Genomic DNA, 23,679 nt, shown 5'->3' with positions numbered 1-23,679 from the left:
ATCTTCTAAGATAGATTGTAGGATAAATACTGCGTACAGCGTTTCTACCATTCTCCAGAACTCGAACGGATATTTCGTGATGGTGACCTCCACCGGTGTTTCCATTCATCTGTAAACAGGTCGCGTCAGTTTTCTTGAACCGCGACATATTAAACTGATGATTCTGTAATATCCACACCCTCATTAACTTCTCTTTGAAACTGTTAAATTCCTCTTCGATTCTGAGAGTGCTTGCCTCTCTCATTCAGCTTGCAAGTTAGATGGAATACTTGTCATAGCTGGCCCTCCCAGGATCTAAATAATCCTGAGGGACTGTCGTGTACTTCTGCTGTATTGTTCCGTCTTTCGGTGTTCTGTTAAATTTTTCTCGTAGTATCATATCTCCAATTTAAACTAAATCTACTTCCATTCAATAAAGTTGCCTTCAAGTCTGTTTCCCTCCTATATATTCCTTCCACATTTCAATCTTTGCCTTCGTTGTTTTGGAGAGGCTTCTCATCTGATCTATCCAAGAGCCATTCATACTTCTATAGCTTTGTATTTCTCCTCGAAGTATTCCTGCTTTGCTATTTTACAAGTAATTGAGTCACATTTTTCGGACGTTGTAATCCCTCATGACAATTTAATTCGCTTCCTTTTTATATTTTTGCCTTTCCATAATTATATTCGATATCTCGTGTGTCATGCAAGGATTCCTACCAGGTCTTGCTTTCTGACCTATTTGATGGTCTGGTGCCTTAACTATTTCATCTCTGAAATGAACCCCTTGGTCCACTTTTGTATATTTCCTCTGTTTCAGTTAAACATTGCCTAATCTCCCAACTGAAATTCTCAACAAATTCTGGTTCCTTCGCTTCATTCACATCCTGTCTTCTTAATTTCTTACCTTTTTGCAAATTATTCGGTTTTTAACTGCAGTTCATAATCAGTAAATTATGGTCTGAACCCACATCTTTCCCTGGAAATATATTTTAGTTTAACTTTGGTTTCAGAATCTCTGTCATACCGTTATGTAAACTACCTGAAACCTTCCGCTGTCATCAGGTGTTTTCACCATATAAAAGTCATTTATGATTATTAAACCAAATCATTAAATTGTGACATTGTGAAAATTTTACTAGGCAGATTCCCCTTATGTTCTTTTCTGCTCGTTCATGCTTTTTTACTATTTTTCTTTCTCTCTTCCTCTAACGAATTCATGTCCCTCTATCAACAATTAAATTTTCGGCTGCGTTAACGATCTGAATAATTTCGCCATCTTATCGTACATTCTACCAATCTCGTCATCATCTAAGGAACTAGTAGACTTATAAACTTATACTACTGCAGTGGGTGTTGGCGCTCTATTTCGGCCGCTAAAATGCGTTCACTATATTGCTCATAGTATTTCACCCACATTCCTGTTTTCTTATTCATTAGTAATCCTACTCCTGCACTACATTTATTTGATTTTTGTTGATAACCGTGAATTTTGCTGACAAGAAGTCTTTATTCTTTTTAAATTTTCGAGACTGTCTACCAGTGTAAGGAAGCTATCGTTCCACGCTCTGACCGGTAGAACACCAGATTTTTTTTTTCTTTCCCGGTGAGAACATCCTCCTGAGCAGTGAGCAGTCCCTTCCTGGAGAGTCGAGTGGGGAATTATTTTCCCTCCAGAATATTTTATCCAAGAGGGTGGACCTAAGTATAAGAATTTAAAAATGCAGAAAACGTACAGCACAAAAGCGTACAGGCCGAACTCGTCTGTTGACTGACACAGACAGCCAACAGTTGAAGACGGTCGTAATGCGTAATAGGCAGACATCTACCCAGACTATCACACAGGAATTCCAAATGCATCAGGATTCACTGCAAGAACTATGACAGTTTTGCGGGAGTTGAGAAAACTTGGATTTCATGGTCGAGAGGCTGCTCATAAGCCGCACATCACGCCGGTAAATGCCAAACGGCGCCTCGCTTGGTGTAAGGAGCGTAAACATTGGGCGATTGTACAGCGGAAAAACGTTGTGCGGAGTGACAATCACGGTACACCATGTGACCATCCGATGGAAAGGTGTGGATATAGCGAATGCCGGATGAACGTCATCTGCCAGCGTGCCAACAGTAAAATTCGGAGACGGTGGTGTTATGGTGTGGTCTTGTTTTTCATGGAGGGGGCTTGCACTCCTTGTTGTTTTGCGTGGCATTATCACAGCACAGGCTTACATTGATGTTTAAGTTTCCCACTGTTGTAGAGCAATTTGGGATGCGATTGAATCTTTCAACAGGATCCAGCACCTGTTCATAATGCACGGCCTGTGGTGGAGTGGTTACACGACAATAACATCCCTGTATTGGACTGGCCTGCACAGAGTTCTGACCTGAATCCTACAGAACACCTTTGGGATGTTTTGGAACGCCGACTTCGTGCCAGGCCTCACCGACCGACATCGATTCCTCTCCTCAGTGCAGCGCTCCGTGAAGAACGGGCTGCCATTCCCCAAGAAACCTTCCAGCACCTGATTGAACGTATGCCTACGAGAATAGAAGCTGTAATAAAGGTTAAAGGTGGGACAACACCATACTGAATTCCAGCATTACCGATGGAGGGCCCCACGAACTTGTAGGTCATTTTCAGCCAGGTGTCCGGATACTTTTGATCACATAGCGTAATTAATCATTTACCTATAATCTTCTCTCCCGCTAGAAACGTGAACATCACTGCTTACGCAAGCAAAACGATTTCTGCCATTGTCTTCCTTCTTCTACCTTCACCAGCCCACTATTTTGATAGTAGTTTTGTCCATATTCAGTAAATATAGATCAAAGTTTAATGTACAGTCTGACGACATTGTCATTATCCCTTAGATTTATATTTTAACTTTTCTAAACACTAGTGGAGTCAATAAACTATAGACGTTCAGGAAACCTAACTGTAACAACCTTAACCATACTATCAACACTGACTCTTCATATAAAGAGTTGTCTCCTCGTTGGAAAAGTGTTAACAAGGAGAACTGTATGCAGTGAAAATTGTGTGTGGTATGATATAAATAACAACCTTCGGGCAAATCTTACTGGTGGGTTTCGCGATGTCGGGAAAGACAGAACCTGAACTGTGGCGTCTGTCCTGTGATTTGTGGATGGTGCTATTTCTGCGCGAAAACCGAGCTGGAAATTTGTGCTAAGTTCCTATGGGACCAAACTGAGGTCAACGGTCCCTAGGCTTACACACCACTTAATCTAAGCCCCCGCGGGCGAAAACCGAATGTGAGACTGGCACAATGTCTTAGGTGAGTTAGTGATAAAAAGTGTCTAGCATCAAATCCGGTAGATAAATGTTAGAGCTTATGTTTTGTGATGTTTCAGGCAACTCCAGGAGAAGTCAGGGAGGCAGTTAAACACGCAATCGACGTCGGTTATCGCCATATCGACACCGCTGCTGTGTACCGCAACGAGTCAGAAGTGGGCGAAGCACTGCAGGAGAAAATTAAGGAAGGGGCAGCCAAGCGGGAAGAGGTGTTTGTCACCAGCAAGGTAAGGACTTCCACAGAAATAAGGCTATACATGATGTGTTCCAATGTGTACAGAAAATCAAACGACATGCAGATAATGCAGAAAGAAAACGAAAAGTCATATACGTTTTTTCAAGCAAACCAGCATTAACGGAGATATCACTACTTCTTTGTAGCTCACTTAACGACAAGTTGATAGAGCATAAAAATAAGTAATTCGTAAGTGTTGTTGTTGTTGTGGTCTTCAGTCCTTAGACTGATTTGATGCAGCTCTCCATGCTACTCTATCCTGTGCAAGCTTCTTCATCTCCCAGTACCTACTGCAGCCTACATCCTTCTGAATCTGCTTAGTGTATTCATCTCTTGGTCTCCCTCTACGATTTTTACCCTCCACGCTGCCCTCCAGTACTAAATTGGTGATCCCTTGATGCCTCAGAACATGTCCTACCAACCGATCCCATCTTCTAGTCAAGCTGTACCACAAACTCCTCTTCTCCCCAATTCTATTCAATACTTCCTCATTAGTTATGTGAGCTACCCATCTAATCTTCAGCATTCTTCTGTAGCAGCACATTTCGAAAGCTCCTATTCTCTTCTTGTCTAAACTATTTATCGTCCATGTTTCACTTCCATACATGGCTACACTCCATACAAATACTTTCAGGAGCGACTTCCTGACACTTAAATCTATACTCGATGTTAACAAATTTCTCTTCTTCAGAAACGCTTTCCTTGCCATTGCCAGTCTACATTTTATATCCTCTCGACCAAATAGCAAAACGCCTTTACTACTTTAAGTGTCGCATTTCCTAATCTAATTCCCTCAGCATCACCCGACTTAATTCGACTACATTCCATTATCCTCGTTTTGCTTTTGTTGATGTTCATCTTATATCCTCCTTTCAAGACACTGTCCATTCCGTTCAACTGCTCTTCCAAGTCCTTTGCTGTCTCTGACAGAATTACAATGTCATCGGCGAACCTCAAAGTTTTTATTTCTTCTCCATGGATTTTAATACCTACTCCGAACTTTTCTTTTGTTTCCTTTACTGCTTGCTCAATATACAGATTGAATAGCATCGGGGAGAGGCTACAACCCTGTCTCACTCCCTTTCCAACCACTGCTTCCCTTTAATGTCCCTCGACTCTTTTAACTGCCATCTGCTTTCTGTACAAATTGTAAATAGCCTTTCGATCCATGTATTTTACCCCTGCCACCTTCAGAATTTGAAAGAGAGTATTCCAATCAACATTGTCAAAAGCTTTCTCTAAGTCTACAAATGCTAGAAACGTAGGTTTGCCTTTCCTTAATCTTTCTTCTAAGATTAGTCGTAGGGTCAGTATTCCCTCACGTGTTCCAACATTTCTACGGAATCCAAACTGATCATCCCCGAGGTATGCTTGTACCAGTTTTTCCATTCGTCTGTAAAGAATTCGCGTTAGTATTATGCAGCTGTGACTTATTAAACTGATAGATCGGTAATTTTCACATCTGTCAACACCTGCTTTCTTATGGATAGGAATTATTATATTCTTCTTGAAGTCTGAGGGAATTTCGTCTGTCTCATTCATCTTGCTCACCAGATGGTAGAGGTTTGTCAGGACTGGCTCTCCCAGGGCTGTCAGTAGTTCTAATGAAATGTTGTCTACTTCCGGAGCCTTGTTTCGACTTAGGTCTTTCAGTGCTCTGTCAAACTCTTCACGCTGTATCATATCTCCTATTTCACCTTCATCTACATTCTCTTCCATTTCCATAATATTGTCCTCAAGAACATCGCCCCTGTATAGACCCTCTATATACTCCTTCCATCTTTCAGCTTTCCCTTCTTTGCTTATAACTGGGTTTCCATCTGAGCTCTTGATATTCATACAACTGGTTCTCTTTTCTCCAAAGGTCTCTTTAATTTTCGTATAGGCAGTATTTATCTTACTCCTCTTGAGTTAAGCCTCTACACCCTTAAATTCGTAAGTAATGTCAACAAAATTTAACAGAACATCAATAAAAATTGGAACTACAGATTTGTTATGTCAAGTAAGGCATAGATACAAAACAATTCTTAGTTTCTGTTCGCAACACACACAGATTACACAGATTTAGTGGAGTTGTTCCACCAAAACGAATCAGGTTGGTTGCAAAATGCACGAAAAGTTGCAAACCATGAGCCAGGTGAAAGAGACTGGCAACTCTGCGTACACTATACTTGATCGGCAGCGCTATACACTATTTTATTAAAAGTATCCGGACACCCCTATGTAATGCGGGACTGACGACTAGACGTCACGAGTGCTGATCTGCTGATATAAAAGTAAGCACAGTAGAGAAGTTGTCAGTTGCCAGTCTCTTTCACTTGGCTAATCTGTGTGTGTTGCGAACAGATACTAAGAATGGTTTTGTATCTATTACTTATTTGACCTAGCAAATCTGTTGTCAGCAGAGATGCAGTAACATCAGACTGGATCGGTTAGGAGAGCGCAGTTATCTCGAACGTGAACTAGCCATTAGATGCCAGCTGAGTAAAAAATACATCAGGGACTTTTCAATCCTTTTAGAAGTGCCCAAATCGCCTATTGGTGATGTGATTGTGAAGTGGGAACTCGAAGGAACAACCGCAGCTGCACCAAGACTAGGCAAGGCCTCCTCTTATATACTAAGAATGGTTTTGTATCTATTACTTATTTGACCTAGCAAATCTGTTGTCAGCAGAGATGCAGTAACATCAGACTGGATCGGTTAGGAGAGCGCAGTTATCTCGAACGTGAACTAGCCATTAGATGCCAGCTGAGTAAAAAATACATCAGGGACTTTTCAATCCTTCTAGAAGTGCCCAAATCGCCTATTGGTGATGTGATTGTGAAGTGGGAACTCGAAGGAACAACCGCAGCTGCACCAAGACTAGGCAAGGCCTCCTCTTATGACGGACAGGAACGATCGAACATTGTGGAGAGTGCTAGGAAAATAATATTAATAACGCCCTGAAATCATCTGAAGGAATCAGTCAAGACTTCCAAAATGCTACCAGCAGTCCAGCTAGGCCCGAAATTTCCGACTCAGCGAACGTAGAACGGGGATCCAGTGATCATAAGGTCGATGTACGTGGGAGGAAAAAAAAAGATACTGAGACATTAAGATATATCTTTATTTTTGTACATAATTTTCAAGTACATTCAAAAAGCCTTCGAGGAAAAAATCAGGGCGTTGCATACGGAAGAAGCATTGAACGGCTTGTTTGACGTCAGCACTGCTGCCAAAGCGCCTTCTGCCGAGAGTCTTCTTCAAAGCAGGAAACACATGGGAAGTCACTTGGTGCGAGATCCTGACTGTAAGGCGGATGGTGTAGGCGCTCCCAACCAAGAGGTGCAATATGGTTTTGCGTTGCCGGGGGAGGGGCGGTAGCGCCGTGGTTCGACAACTGTGTTAGAAAGCCTGCAAAGAGAGCTTCACTGCAGATGTAAACGATGCCAAAGCTTCATAGACTGCAGATGTAAAAGTAGCCAAAGCTTCATAGACAGATAAAAACTGAACTGAACGGAACCAAAATTACCGTAAGGAGAGCCATGCGTGATGCGTTCATCCATTTTGAAAGTAAAATTCTACCTACCGATCTTACTCAAAATGTTAAAAAGTTTTGATATTATGTTAATTCAGCAAACCAGCCAAAGCCATCTGTCCAGACACTCTGTGACCATAATGGCATCAAAAATCGAAATGGAAGATGATAGAGAGAAGTTCAGACTGTTAAAGTCCTTTTTCCAAAACTGTTTCACTGAGGAAGAACGTACCAAGGTTCCTCCTATAAATCGTAACATGAACATCAGAGTGGTAGGTGTCTAAATAAGTGACCGCAAGATGCACAATAAAGTGAAATCGCTCATCAAATGAAAGACGACTGGACGATTCTACATAGAGTATGCGAGAGAACTTGCTTCTCCAGCAGTGTACCGCAGGTCGCTGGAGGAGCGAAGCATTCCCAGTGGTTGGAAAAATGAACAAATCATTCCCCTTTTCAAGAAGGGTTGTGGAACGGGCGCACAGTATTAAAGGCCTATATCTCTGACATCAGTCTGTTGTAGAGTTTTGGAATAGGTTTTGTGATCACGTATTATGGCATTTCTGGAGACTCAAAATGTACTATTTAGCAATCAATATGGACTCCGCAATCAACGATCGTGTGAAGCCCACCTCGTCCTTTGTTCGTTCACGAGGCCAAGGAGGCACTAAATAATGGCACAAAGGTAGTGTCGTATTCCTTGTCGTCCAGCCGGCTGGAGTGGCCGTGCGGTTCTAGGCGCTACAGTCTGGAGCCGAGCGACCGCTACGGTCGCAGGTTCAAATCCTGCCTCGGGCATGGATGTGTGTGATGTCCTTAGGTTAGTTAGGTTTAATTAGTTGTAAGTTCTAGGGGACTGATGACCTCAGAAGTTAAGTCACATAGTGCTCAGAGCCATTTGAACCTTGTCATCCTGAAGATGTGTGATACTATTTCTCACCCTTACCTAATGAATAAAATACGAGGGTATGCAGTATCAGACTAACTTTGTGACTGGATGAAGATTTAATGGAGAGAACTCTTCACACATTTAAGTACCACAAGGGACTGTTATAAGATCATCACTTTTCACAATATATGTAACGAGCTAGTAGACAGCATCTGAGGTTCTATGAGACTTTTTGCATATGCTGCTGTTGCACACGGAGAAGTTGCAACACCAGAAAATTTTAGCCAACTGCAAGGCATCTGCAGAGGATCTAGGCTTGGTGCAGGGATTGGCAGTGGACCTCAGCGTAAACAAGTGCAGCGTATTGCAGATAAATGGAGATTGCAGGACAATCACTGAAATCATTCACATCTATGTGTATGGAGTGATTTGAAATGGAACAGCCACGTAAATTATTGTTATTATTATTATTATTATGAAACTGATCACAAGTAAGGTATATGTTGGAGTGAGTTAACATCAGAAGAACCCTCAGGAAGTGTAGTCCATCCGTGAAGGGGATGGCTTACAAAACCCTCATTCCACGAAAACTTCAATATTTCTTGGCAGTTTGAGATCTGTACCAGGCAGATATGACATAAAAATAAAGAAGATTCAAAGAGGAGCAGCACGTTTCATCACACGTTCATTTAGTAAGTGCAACAACGTCAAAGAGATGCTCTTCCAACTGCAGTGCTAGACGCTACAGGAGAAGCACTGTGCATAATATGTGGTTTAGAGTTAAATTTACGAGAGTTTAGTTCATAGAAGAATCGAGTGATACATTTCATGAAAAGACTATGACGGTAGAAGTAAAAAGAATTGAGCTCACACAGGGGCTTACCAAAATTCTTTCTTCCTGCGAACCATTCCTGGCTGGAAGGGCAAAGGGGGCAAGTGACCATGATACACAAAGAACCCTCCACCACCCACCGCAAGGTGACTTGAGGAGTATAGATATAGATAAACACATCATTACTCTTTGCGTAATACTTGTAAACCAAAATAGAATAGGAAACAATACTCTGCCTGACACGAAAAGAGAAGCACCCAGAAAAGAAACGAAATGAACCTTCACAAGTTGAGAGTGTATGTGACGTTATTTCTGTGATTACAAAATCCAGTCAAATTGCCAAAGAACTTGGCAGTAGGAGCCCACTTATTAGTATGATGTTGCACCCCATCTGTCCTGGATGCAGTGTGTAGCTGAGCATTATCTTGCGAAATGAAAGCCCAAGGTGGCTTGTCATGGAGAGCTACAAAACATGGCGTAGGTGTTGTTGATGTAGTGCTGTGCTGAATGGGTGCCACAGATGACAACCAAAAGAGTCCTGCTGTGAAAAGAAATGGCACCTTATACCATTATTCCTGGTTGTCAGGTCATATGGCGGCGACAATCGGGCTGGTATCCCACCACTGTCCAAGGCATCTCCAGTCATGTCTTTCGCCTGGAATCTAAATGGCTGGAGGCATAGGACTGCCTTCAGTGATGTGTCCCACTTTGAATTGAGCCCCAATGACCATGGAAGTCGTGTTTGGAGATGCCCCGAACGAAGGTGGGATAACGTCACTCACCATATAGTCCGACAACCAGGAGTAATGGTCTCAGGTGCAATTTCTTTTCATAGCAGGGCCCTTATGGTTTTCATCCATGACACCTTTAGAACACAGCAGTATGTTGATATCCTACACCATGTTATGTTGCCCTCTATGTCCAGCCATCCTGGACTTTCATTTCAGCAAGATAACGTCTGCTCACTCATGGCAAGAATTTCTACTGCATGTCTTCATGCTTGCCAAACACAGCCTTGGCCAGAAAGGTTGCTGGATATCTTCCCAACTGAAAATGTCTGGAGCATTCTGAGAAATGTCCTCTGATCATCTTGGGATTTTGACAACCTAGCATGCCAGTTAGAGAGAATTTGGCACATATCCTTCAGGACATTCAACAACTCTATTGATAGCTGCATAAGGACCAGAAGTGAAACAATGCGTTATTGACTTGCTCAATTTGTGACGCTCTTTCTCTTGAATAAATCATTTGACTTTTCTGAAACTGTGATCCTTTTTCATCTGTACATGTACATCACATCTACTGACTTCAATTCCTTTCAGATAATTCTTTTGTGGCATGTCTTTTTTTTAATTTTTTTATTTTTAAAGTGGTAACTGCTCCTTGATACCCTGGATACTGGCACTGGGATGGAGTTGACATCGAAGCTGGTCCCTCACATTTTCTATTGAACATAGATCTGGCAATCTTGCTGACCAAGGGTGTACCTGATTTTCATGCAGACAGTTCATAGACACACATGATATGTAGATGAGCATTGTCTGTGAAACATGGCATGACAATGCTGTCACATGAAACATAACACTTGAGGAAGCAGGATGTCTGTGGTATACAAATGTGCTCTCAGAGTTCTCTCAGTCAGTACTAGCTCTCACTTGAAGCGATAGCCGATGACTCCACACGCTATGACTCCAAATGGATAAAACCACTGTGCCTCTCCTAAACATAGGAATAACAGGACATCTTCCCAGGTTGCTGATATACTCAGGAACAATGGTGATCTGGGGTGCTGCAGAACCAAGATTCATTGCTGAACACAATGTGATGCCATTCATCAGCATTCCATACCTCCTGGTCATGGTAACAATACATGCCATTTGTGTTGTGAAATCAGTCCACATATGGAGCGGTAAATCTCTAGTCTGGCTGCTGACAGTGGTGCAGATGTCACAGAATAATGCAGGGAATCATTTATTTGTTGTCATATGACAGGCACAGATGTGAAGGGATTGCGTAGTATACAGTATGGTAATCCTCCCTTGTGACACTCAGATGTAATTGAATGAAACATTGATGAAAAGTATCCCTGGTATCATATTCCCATGCTGTCCAACACTGGATCACTGTCATATCTGAATGCTCAGCAAATGTAGAGGGTGCATGATTCAACCAGTTGGCCAAATGGATACATATAATGAGGCTTCTTTTCATATGATGTCAGATCTTAATATCACTGTCTCACATGAATGCATTGCATCTCCATGTCCTTCATAGTGAACACGCAACGTCTGACACCATTTGTGCCCCTTACATATCCTAACAGACCAGGAACAACACTAAACATGAAAAATGCTAATGCACTCTATTGTCTTTCTATCTGTGACAGAGAATTTACATACCCATTGATGGTGTGTATGTGAATGGAGTTACATTGAATCCAACCATGTGTTCTGGCTGCTTCACTTTTTTTGTCAGGTGATGTAATTGAACAATTTCAATTTTCTTTTGTCCATCCACGTACGGCAAAATGACTTAGGATGTAAATCTACCTGAGAAATTGGTACTTTGAAAATAACACTTAACTTTAATATTAAAAAGATTTAGAATCCATTTGTTGTTTGGATAATGCAAAAAACAATGTATTTTATTACTAAAATCAATTAAAAGAGTATGAACAATAAAAATACATAAGTAAAAAAACGAATTTCAACACTAAAGTAATGGATATTTGTTCACCAGTTGCTATGATGCAAACATTGGAACTTTTGCAATTATACTGTTGCCAAAGTATTTAACTGTAGAACAGATGGATGTACAGACTGCATTAATAAATGGTAAAGTTTTCACAGACATTTATGTGAGGCGTTTTCCAAGATACAAAGATGGAACAAGTAGAGTTTGTAAGTAATTTGAGGCATTATATGGTTTGAGAGAAAATTATCAAGCATGATATAATTCTTTGGATTAGTTTATAAAAGCACTAATATGGTTACTGCCTATATGTACTGGTAACTGCAAATAATGTAAGCTATAAAACTGGGTTGGTTCAAGACTGAGATGTCACATTCAATGTCATTTTCAAAGGCACTGATGAGGCTAAGGCAAAAATGCCCTCAACAGGTCTCGAAGCTAGGAACTCCAGATCCAAACTAAAGCTGAGGCGTGAGCCAGAACGTCTGTAGTAATACTATTCATACGCTACATTTATTTTGATAGATTGCTTGTTAGATACAGGGTGGCAATTATTGAACTATATGAAAAAAATGTAAATTAGTTGCAAACTATGGCATCCACACACTAGATTAGATTAGATTAGATTAGATTAGATTAATACAAGTTCCATGGATCATGGATACGATATTTCGTAATGATGTGGAACGAGTCGGCGAATGCTGGTCACTTGTCAATGTGGACGGCACTCTTGGTGCTTCGACATCTTCTGCGAAGGGTAAAAAGAACGAAGTAAGAGGAGTTGGTAAAACTACTCAATTTGTTCTTATTCATGGACCTACCTTATTTTGTGGTGCGAAGTTAAATTTCACTTTAATGAAAGTTTCTTCTTCCTCCAGTTTGGGTAACGGATGGCTAACTGTAGCTTTTGTTGCTTGTAACAATGCAGGAATTATTCAATATGTAAACATCACTACAAATATTTGGATTTAGGTTATGACATGTTCGATATGCCTGTCATCATTGGTGATGATGTGGCGCAGATGAATAGCAAAATTCTGCATGACCCACTGAAGTGTCAGAACACTGATGCTGTCAATTACCTCCTGAATGGCTGTTTTCAGCTAATTAATGGTTTTGAGGTGATTGCTGTACACCTTATCTTGAATACAGCTGCACAAAAAGGAGTCGCATGTGTTCGCATATGGAGAATATGCAGCCAATCAAGGCCCAGGCCAGTGGCCTCTGGGTACCCCAGAGCCAGAATGCGGTCCCCAGAGAGCTCCTCCAGGACATCAGACACTCTCCTGCTTCAATGGGGTCGAGCTTCAGAGTTCCGTCTTGTATGAGCCATATCTTGTCAAAATCAAGGTCACTTTGTGTAATGGGGATGAAATCATCTTCCAAAACCTTCACGTACTGTTTGGTAGTCACCGTACCATCAAGGAATATCACACTGATAATTCCATGACTGGACACTGAACACCACACAGTCAACCACTGAGGGTGAAGAGACTTCTTAATAGTGAAATGCGGATTCTCAGTCCCCCAAATGCTCCAATTTTGCTTATTGGCAAATCTGTCCAAATGCAAATGGCCGACAACAAGAAGACGTGTCTGCATGCACATAATTCTCATTGCGACCTGCAGCCAACTGTGCAGTTTGAACGTCCTAACACAAACGCTTCAGACGTTATGACAATTTTATTTCATGTAGTTCAATATGTGTCACCCTGTATGTATACCATAGTGTTTTAAAAAGATATTGTACAAGTATGTCTAAATTATTTAATGGGTAAACTCTTTTTTTATGCAGTGCAGTAATACAATCTAAGTGAAGAGGTTGAAAAATCAGCCAACTAATTGCAAACCAAAGGTTTATTAGCCATTGACCTAGGTTTCGATATTTCAAAAAATATCTTCTTCAAAAGGAATGGATCTTGTTACAGCACTCCTCCTGAAGAAGATATTTTTAGAAATGCCAAAACTTAGGCCAAGGGCTAATAAACTTTTGTTTTGCAACTGGTTGGCTGATTTTTCAACCTCTTCAGATTTACACAGATGTTGTTTTGCAGCCATGTTTAAGATTTTGCAATCTGAGTGAATTACAGCAGACAGAAATTTATATAAAATGAAATTGTTGTTTCAGTTGTGGAACACCTGTCATAGACCAGACTTGGTTGTGCCAACCTGTAAGAAGACATTAGCAGATCTTAAGCTAGATTATGTTGATCTTTATCTTGTACACTGGCCATTTTCATACAAGGTGAGTTGATAAATAAAACAACAATACATAATAAATAAATGGAAGCTATGATTATCTTAGCAGATCATTTTTAATTTAAATTAATTCCTAGGAGTTCTCATAAAGCATAGCCATGTGTCATTCTAAATATCAGCAACTATGAAGTAAAAGTTTGCTTTAGAAATAACAGGCACATTTGTAAAAAGATAATACAAAATGAAAGCTATTTTTTAAGGATCTGCTTACTTTAAAATATCAGCAATCTATTCAGTACCAGTGTTCATCTCCTAATGTAAGCTGCTAATTACCTATCTCAAAAAATTAGTTTATCTACAGCAACCAGCATGGGATTTAAAACCAAAATGTAACTTAAGAACCATAGACTGAGAATATAAAATTAGTTTATCTATAGTAACCAACATGGGATCTAAAACCAAAATGTAACTTAAGACCCACAGACTGAGAATGCATTACAGTAGTGATTATGCATGGCAAGATTTCAAAATGTCCTTAGTATGTTTCTAGGGTTACATTGCACCAGATGTCTATGTGCAGGTCACATAATTACAATAAATTATGGACTGGTGATTTGTGTGCACAAGGCTGAATCCTGGTAGTGTCACAGATGTGTTCTATTGGCTTCAGGTGATGCATATTTAGTGGCCAAGACATAAAAGTGATTTCTGTAGCATGCTCTTCAAAACATTGTAGCATAATTCTGGCCTTGTTAAACAGCTAGTTATCCTTCACCATTGGGGAAGACATACAGAATGAAGGGATGCAGGTGATCTGTAACAATGATCATGTAGTCCAGAGATATGTAGTCCAGAGCTACCAGGCTGTCTTTGATTAATACCACCCTTCTGACCTGCAACCATGGTGATATACATGTCTCCACTAGCCATTCACCTGGATGACAGCATCTCTAGGTACAACCAATGAGCTGATGTAACAGGAAACAAGATTCATCCAAGCAAGCAACAGCGTACCATTGATCCACAGTCCAATCTTGATGACTGTGTGTGCACTGCAGTCATAATTGATGATGTCACTGGGTCAACATGGGAATACATAGGGCTCGTATGCTGTGGAGCCCCATGTTCGACAATATGCACTGAATGGTGTGCACCACATCACTTGTGTATCCACCAGCATCATATTCGATCATAAATCTTCCACGGATTATTGCCTGCTTTAACAACCAATCTCCACATTTTGTGATGAGATGAAGATGTCCAACACCATATTGCCTATTCTTAGTTTCATTGTTCTTCAACACCTTTCCATGGGTGATCATGACAGGAGCACAGGGCTTCTGACCAGTTGAGATGATTCTTCTCAGGTGCTGAGCTATAGTAATCTGCCCTTTGTCAAAATTGCATACATCAGTGAATTTCCCCCATTTACAACTGTATTATTGCTAGGATTGTCCTCCATTTGTCTCTGCTCCACTTACATATGTTCCTTAATGTATTACCAGGTGGCATTTAACCTCATAGCAGGCAATATCATAATATTTTGGCTCATCGCCATATATCTCTCTATGCTGTAAATTTCTCTATCACCACATAATCATTAAGAAGTTTCTAGAATATCTTTTCTCTCACTGTTCCACAGATTCTTTGGCAGACCTTTACAAGTTGTACAATAGATTATGGATGACTCCTTCAACAGCTCTGTCTGAGTGGTATATGTCTCAGCTAGTCTTTATTTCCTGTGTCATATGAAAGGGCTTTTAGTGATATATTGCATTTTATTGAGGGAACTATTGTTCTATTTATGTAAATAGATGGAAATGAGAATATTTGTAGGTTTTGTAAGATTTTTTGCATTAGTTTCTTTGTTTTTTATTCAGAATAATCCTAATGCCTTTTTTTTGCAATAAATAAATTATTTTTGTATTGCTAGAGTACACAGAAAGTTCTCATTGGCATAATGTGAAAACTGTTTCATAATAAACAGTGCTTAATTTACAGCAGACATTTCTGTACGTTGTCCCACTTGAAGCTTAATGCCTAATATAATTCCCAAAAATTTTACAAAGATGAATTTTTCCGGTCTTTTATCATCCATAGATATATCTATGGGCTTATCCTTTTCTGTCTTAGTGATGACAATGGACTTGCTTCTGTTTTAGTTTTATTGGTAACTAAGTTTTTATGAACCAGTACACTATATTATTAGTTGAAATAAATCTGCTATTTCAGGTTTTTATGATTTTTTTTTCTGCAGTTACTGATGTCAGATCAACAGCATAGAGTATTTTTGTTCCTCCTGACTACCTTCAATATTGTTTTGAAAGAGTCTGAACAAAAGTGGGCAAAGTACTGATTCCTGAGATAATGGTACATCATAATTACTGACAGTAATTTCAGATCTGTTTCAAATTCTGTGCAGGAAGATCAGGAAGTTTATTATCCCAGCCAGCGATGAATGTTAGTGGGTTGTATGACGTGAACACTTCACCCAAGCTGTGTTACTTCCAAACCTTAGCAGTGTGCAGATTGCTTAGAAATAGACAGCTGTTCAAACAATGAACATAATGTTGTTCCACAGTGCAATATAGTTGTTGCTAAAATTATAAATTTATCAGTTAAGGAGTTACCTTTGATCCAATGCATCATTTACGATAAATTTTGTATCGTAGAGGTATAAAAATGTCAGATGATGGTATTTGTTGGAACTTTAGTACCATAAAATACTAGTGTAAAGACTGTAGCTGTTTCCATGAAGCACCAGCTGTCTATAGCTATATTCAGTCTTGTCAGTGGTGGTTTGTTCACCACTATAGACACACAAAGAATTTTGGCCTTTGTTAGTTCATACTCTATTTGGATGCATTTAAACTGGACTCTGATCTACCTCATGACAATGAAACACAAGAGATTCACCACCGGGTCTTCAACATTTCCATTCTTTCTTGAAATGATCCCTCATAAGTTCTTGCTCCACTCCTCTTTCAAATCAAAGTTAGCATTGATTAGTTCTTCTGACTATAAATATACTCCACATCTTAGTATTGGATAAAGTCATTACAATTCCTGTAGGGAGTAGAGAGCAAGATCTGTAATGATTTTTGCTCTCTTGGTAATGTTTTATGAATGAATAAATATCTAAATCTACATCTATGTCATACTCCGCAAGCAACCTAGGTGGCAGGAATAAAATACAGGGAGAGAAAGGCTATTTACAATTTATACAGAAACCAGATGGCAGTTATAAAAGTAGAGGGGCATGAAAGGGAAGCAACGGTTGAGAAGGGAGTGAGACAGGGTTGTAGCCTAGCCCCAATGTTATTCAATCCATATACTAAGCAAGCAGTAAAGGAAACAAAAGAACAATTTGGAGCAGGAATTAAAATCCATGGAGAAGAAATAAAAACTTTGAGGTTTGCCAATGATATTGTAATTCTATCAGAGACAGCAAAGGACTTGGAAGAGCAGTTGAACAGAATGGACAGTGTCTTGAAAGGAGGACATAAGATGAACATCAACAAAACCAAAATGAGGATAATGGAATGTAGTGGAATGGAGTCAGGTGATGTTGAGGGGATTAGATTAGGAAATGAGACACTTAAAGTAGTAGATGAGTTTTGCTATTTGGGGAGCAAAATAACTGATGATGGTCGAAGCAGAGAGGATATAAAATGTAGACTGGGTACGGCAAGGAAAGCATTTCTGAATAAGAGAAATTTGTTAACATCGAGTATAGATTTAAGTGTCAGGAAATCATTTATGTAAGTATTTGTATGGAGTGTAGCCATGTATGGAAATGAGACATGGATAATAAATAGTTTAGACATGAAGAGAATAGAAGCTTTCTAAATCTGGTGCTACAGATGAATGCAGTAGATGGGTAGATCACGTAAGTAATGAGGAGGTACTGAAGATAATTGAGAAGAAGAGGTAATTGTGGCACAACTTGACTAAAAGGAGGGACTGGTTGGTAGGACATGACCTGAGGCATCAAGGGATCACCAGTTTAGTATTGGAGGGCAGCGTGGAGGGTAAAAATCATAGAGGGAGACGAAGAGATGAATACACTAAGCAGATTCAGAAGGATGTAGGTTGCAGTAGTTACTGGGAGATGAAGAAGCTTGCACAGGATAGAGTAGCACAGAGAGCTGCATCAAACCAGTCTCTGGACTGAAGACCACAACAACAACAACACTGATTTTACATAAGACCAAGACCTCTTACGGTCTTTACTTAGATTGGTTGACAAAGTTTTACTTTCAAAGTCACTGAACACTTCTCTCATTGCTCTCCTTACACTCATTTTCACTTCATTCAGTTCTTGTTTGTCAGTGAGATTTTTGTTCTCTTGACTCTGAGATAAAGTTTTCTTCATTTATGTAGCAGTTTTCTAACATGGCTATGAAACCATGGTGTGTCTTTTACATCAGTTTGTTCTTCACATATTTGTCTTCATCAACAAATATTTGATGCTGACTGCTCAGATACTTTGAAATTTGTATCCTGTCACCCTTACTAGGCAAAAATATCTTCCTACCTATCTTAACATTCTTTGTAAGATGCATTGTCATGGATGCTATCACACCCTTATAATCACTGATATCTTCCGCTACGTTAAACGATTGGATAAGTTTAGCTTTTTATGTTGCCAGGAGGTTTAAGATGTCACCTTTACGAGCTGGTTCTCTAACTATAAGCTCAAAGTAATTATTGGACAACAAATCCAGAAAAATATCACATGAATCCCTGTTTCTTGCACCAGTTTTGATAGCATGGCTCTTCCAATCTATACCTGGCAAGTTGAAGTCACCCCTTATTACAATGGCATGATCAGGAAAATTGTTAACAATACTCTGCAAGTTCTGTCTGAAGTGCTCTACCACTAGAGCTCCTGACCGAGGTGGTCTATAAAAGCATCTGATTACCATTTTTGACTGATCTTTGATACTCAACTTCACCCAGATTAATTCACAAACGAAATCCATGATAACCTCGCTAGATTTTATCGAATTCTTTATTGCAATAAACATGCCGTGACCCCTGGTGACTACCCTATCCTTACGATAAATATTCCAATCTGAACTTAGGATTTCACTGTTATTAACATCCTGTCTCAAGAAACTTTCTGTTCCTAACACTATCTGTGCATTATAGACTTCAGTAAGTGATGCCAATTCTGGGACCTTTCCTTGGATGCTTCAGCAGTTTACTAAAATCATATCAACCTTTTCTATCTCTGATCTGTGATGATGAATATTCTCTGTGGACACTGTGGCTAATTTATCAGACCAATTATCTTTAATCCCAAGGGTGGGTTCCTCTAACATAAAAAAGCCCCATAAGCACGTCACATGTGCTCCACTACCCTAGTAGCTGCTTCCTGCGTGTAGTGCACACCTGATCTATTAAGGGGAACCCTAGAATTCTGCACCTAATAGTGGAGGTTGAAAAATTCGCATCTGATAATGTTGCAGAGTTGTCTGAGCCTCTAGTTTTGACGTTCCACTCTGCTCCTAACCAGAGGTCTGTGATCAACTCTGGGTGTGATGTTACAAATAGACTGCTTAGCCTCTACCCTACATGTGATGCTAGTTGCCTTCTCCAAATCAGCCATATGTTGAAAGGAGCCAAGGATGCCCTCAGAACCCAAGCGGTAGGCACCATTTGTGCCAATACGTGTGACTGCATGGAGCCGGCTGCACTCAATGTGCTTGATAGCCACCGGCAGGCCTCCTCTACACCACAGATGAGACCCCACTGTTAAACATACCAAGTGCACACTGACATTCTTTACTACCTCACCTGCTATTTCTGTGAGGGTCTCCATCACTCGCCTAACGTTGGAGGTCCCAGTGAGCTCTGCACTTGTCCAGACTGGGTAGGAAAATTGGCCACTGGCCCAACAGGCTTGGAGTTATCATCAACACTGGGTAGCACCTCATATCTGTTGCATAGGCATAAGGAGCCAGCTGCATTATCTGATCTCTCTTTCGCCTTCTGCCAGTGACTTAAGAACTTATCACTGTCTGCCATCTACTCTCAAATGAGGACAGACTGGTCAGATGTACATCAGAAGATGCAGCAACACCTAGGTAACCAGGAGATTCCAATGACACCAAAGGTGTCACAGGTCTCATCACCAGCATCCCGATGTTGCTGCAACTTTGAGCATTAGCCAAAAGCATGTCAACAGTAGCCAATACAGCTTCCAGCTGTTTACAGACAGCAGCCAATATTCCTTGTGTCTGGTCTCAACAAGCACAGTCCCTAGCCATATCATAGAGTGTAAAAAATTGATATAAGGTCTCAAATGGCCCTACTGAGTTTGGAATGAATGTAAAATATATTAAGGAGAATAAAGAAACACTAAAAGTTGCTCTGCAGCTTTTTCACTATATCTTGAGATATAAAGCTCTTTAAACAGCAATAAATTTCTGTACTGAAGTGAATATATCCACAATACCTGTTACGAGAAACTCTGCTTACCAAAGGCTACTGCATGAGATAAGTAAACGTACTGGAATGAACTGATCTAAACTGCATGCTGTGTACCAGCACAAGAATTAAACTTAATGGCATGGCATAGAGCTTCTGGTGGTGGGAAAATTACACTAGGAAACCACCTTGAACAAAGGTATGCATCAAGATTTATGCACCAAGATTTATAGTTCAGTTCTTTGCAGAAAAAAAAGACAGAAACTAAACTAAATTACTGTGTACTGCTGCTGCTCCTACTGCTGCTGGCATGTCCACTCAGCTTGGCATCTGCCAATACATAAGGTATCTTTTGGTAAATTAATGGGGGAGCAGGACTGGGAAGGAAATGAACCAACTAACAGGTATGGACTGCAGTTTTTATGATGCTGAAAATCTATAAGAAGAGATCTTAATAGGAAACACAAGTGAGAAAAGACAATGAAGGAGAGGAATGCACAGAGTGCATATGACCATCTCACATTTAGTGAAATTTAGCTAATATGTATATGGTTGCATACTGTTAAAAATGGTTGAGTGTCAAACTGATAGCATACCAACTTAGAATTTTGAAATCATTATACGTGAAAGAATCAAAATGGAACTGTATATGCACATGATGTGTTAAATTTTCATGTATGTGTAAGATGTGAGCCTGTTTTATTTTTTTTGTTGTAGAAGTCTGTGTATGAGTCATAGTTGAAATATTACCTATTAGCTGCTAATTTTCAAATATCCTTCAGTGAAGGAAGGTACAATTAATTAGTTAAAGAGGAAACGGATAATCAGTTCCTTACAGCTCTACAGGTACCATACATAAAGAGTTCATGCTCACATACAATTAATAAACAGCGGGAAGACAGGATAGTTATTGTTTAGTCTTTAATGCATCACTGGCAGCATGGTCATTGGAGAGATAACATAAGCATATTTGTACAACAATGTGTAAAGAAACATTTTGATGTCTACATGTACCCATTCTGGCACCAATTTCAGTGAGTTAGGAAGAAAAACATAAATCAAAGCTGGCTGCAGAAGTATTTTTCTCAATTCAAGTATTGTTGCACAACCACTCTGACAGCTTGTTCAAAATGGAAATTAAAGAGAAGAATGATGGGCACATACTGAGAGACCCCAGCACCAAGGAACTGATTTAGGCAATATGACTAATAATGGATGTTAGCTGCTGCTCTCTTTATTTCTTCCTGTATTGTATGTGAGCCTGTGTGTACATACACATACTTGCTATTGATTTGGACTTACTTTCAATTAGTGTATGGCATTTTTATCTGCTTATTATTTGAATGAATTTAGAATAAAACTTGGAAAGTAGGAGAGAAGTACTAACAGAATTGAAGTCTTGAGAATTGCTTACAACACAGCCAGTAAGAGAATTGCTCCTGAAAGCCAAGGTTCATGACTCGAATTCCAATTCAGAAGATAGTTTTAATTTGTCTGGAAATTTCAAAACTGCTTGCTTATTACCTATGTGTAATTAGATCATATGTTGTGATGTTTATGGAACAGATCATATGTTTCTTAAAATATTAAAAATTACTATATTTCTTGTGAAACTTTGTGACTATTTACTTACACTGCTGTTTGTGGTATAATTTCTGGACTATTACCCAATATTTTTTGTGTATTTAGTAAGAGACAATTACTTTACATGTTCCTTTATAGATAGATAATTCTACTACTTTTTTCACTTAGAAGAAAAGAAAGTAAATGACATGAAATAGAAAAACCCACCAACAGTTTACAAGTTCAGCACAAACAATAAATGATAAATGTGGCAGTCTTTGTTAATGACTTATTTGTTCTGAACAAGAGGAGGAAAGAGTATGAACTGTCCAGGGCCTAAGTGGGGAGGGTCTCAGGATTTGGATAAACAGTGCCACAGCTTCACAGGACAAGAGGGAGATCTGAAATGAAATGGCAGAGAGGCTAGATAATGCGTCAGGGGTAAAGGAAGGCAATACTTTTAACCTTGGAAATTTATCAGCTCAGACTCATGTTATGAAAATGTTGTGAAGGTATCAGAGTCAGAAAAGGGCACAACACTGCTTGCATCACCAGTATAGGAAGTTTCCTCTAAGCAGTCCAAACAAAGATTGACATAATAAAGAGCTGTCTTTATGCCCATAGATTTACCCTGACCCATTTGTACATCTTGATCCAATCATTTCTCTCTCTAATTAAATTCTTTCTAAAAACAATAACCCTTTCTTGAATGTTTCATCTTTTGCCTGCTTAATAAAAAGTATTTTTTCAATATTTACCATACTACTAATTCTTTCCATTCTATATGTTCTTTGACTTTATTTATTGCCATGTGATATAATTTGAGTTTGGTAAGCGAAGATGACTATTTTTATAAAATTATGAAACAGATTAGCTGGCCAATACTTACTTCAGGATGTGATTTGGTAGTGCCAGCAGTTCTGTATCATAATTTTATCATAAATCACTTTTGATGCAGATGACTCTTTTTGGTAGTATATTAACTTTAGTAACCAAATTCTATTATCTTAACAGGAAGGGGATGATTTTTACCCCTCAGAGAATGGTATTGCAATTACTACTGACATTGACTATCTGGATACATGGAAACAAATGGAAGAGTGTGTTAATTTAGGACTAGCAAAAAGCATTGGTGTATCCAACTTCAACAGTAAGCAGCTCAGCAGATTGCTTGAAGCAGCTACCATCAAGCCAGTTACAAATCAGGTAATGAAATACAAATATTTTAATAAACTTTTGTTTAGTGCAGAAAGTAAGACAGGTCTTCTTATTTCCTTACCTTGTTTTAATTATGCAGTAGTTATTCCAAGGAGAAATTCTTGATGGCTGTATGATGGCTCATGAAGTCTTAAAACAGCTGCTCAGGCAGAACTTGCTTATACAATACAATAAAACTCTTATCATGGGTATTTTTGAAATACAAGTAATGTTTTAGTTGCAGTCTCTTGCTTATTGTAGATCCATATGGTTTGGAATATATATGGGATGATACCACATGGAGGTAATACTTTATTACACTCGAATGATACACAGTGAGAAGGAATGTCTGATTGATTTGAAACCATAGAGTGCACTGTCACTGGACAGTCTACACCAAATATAGTTGGTTGTGAAGCCAGATCATTTCTCAGTGGGGTTACACAATATGGTTTTCTGACAGAGGCTCCCCCACCCTTGTGTAGAACACTGGTGGAAGGTGATGGCCACGATATGGTGATGGTGTATGAAGTTGATATCTGTGTGCTATGCAGTTGGGTCAATGTGCCACGAGTATCAAATGAGATGGTGCCTGAGCTTTGTGTGCTGAGGGTGTGGTGAGGTGGGGTCTCATTGCACGGCATTAAGGTGGCAATCTTCCAGGTATATCGAAGGTTGCTGAGTCCAACCACAGTGGGACTGTTGTGGCGTGTTATTTAGCAGGGGTATTGTGGTAAGGCATAGGGGGTAATCTTAGTGGTCCTCCATTATGGTGTCAGAATGGTGTGATGTTCTGGGAATGGTGACTGTGGGGAAACCATCAGGAGAAGC

The 23,679-nt window shown here is 39.6% G+C and overlaps 1 protein-coding gene across 1 annotated transcript in view; it reads left to right on the top strand.

Moving 5' to 3' along the window:
- The window catches only part of LOC126204405 (aldo-keto reductase family 1 member B1-like), a 74,553-nt gene that overhangs the window by 18,655 nt on the left and 32,219 nt on the right, over positions 1-23,679 (top strand). Inside the window, exons 2-4 of the mRNA XM_049938783.1 lie at positions 3,349-3,516; positions 13,583-13,699; positions 22,666-22,857. Of these exons, the coding sequence (XP_049794740.1) occupies positions 3,349-3,516; positions 13,583-13,699; positions 22,666-22,857 (477 nt within the window). The remainder of the gene's footprint in view (positions 1-3,348; positions 3,517-13,582; positions 13,700-22,665; positions 22,858-23,679) is intronic.

This window comes from Schistocerca nitens, chromosome 9 (genome assembly GCF_023898315.1).
Source record: "Schistocerca nitens isolate TAMUIC-IGC-003100 chromosome 9, iqSchNite1.1, whole genome shotgun sequence".
NCBI classification, from domain to species: Eukaryota; Metazoa; Arthropoda; class Insecta; order Orthoptera; family Acrididae; genus Schistocerca; species Schistocerca nitens.
Note: the sequence above shows the minus strand (reverse complement) of the source record. Positions and strands in the feature narration are given on the sequence as shown.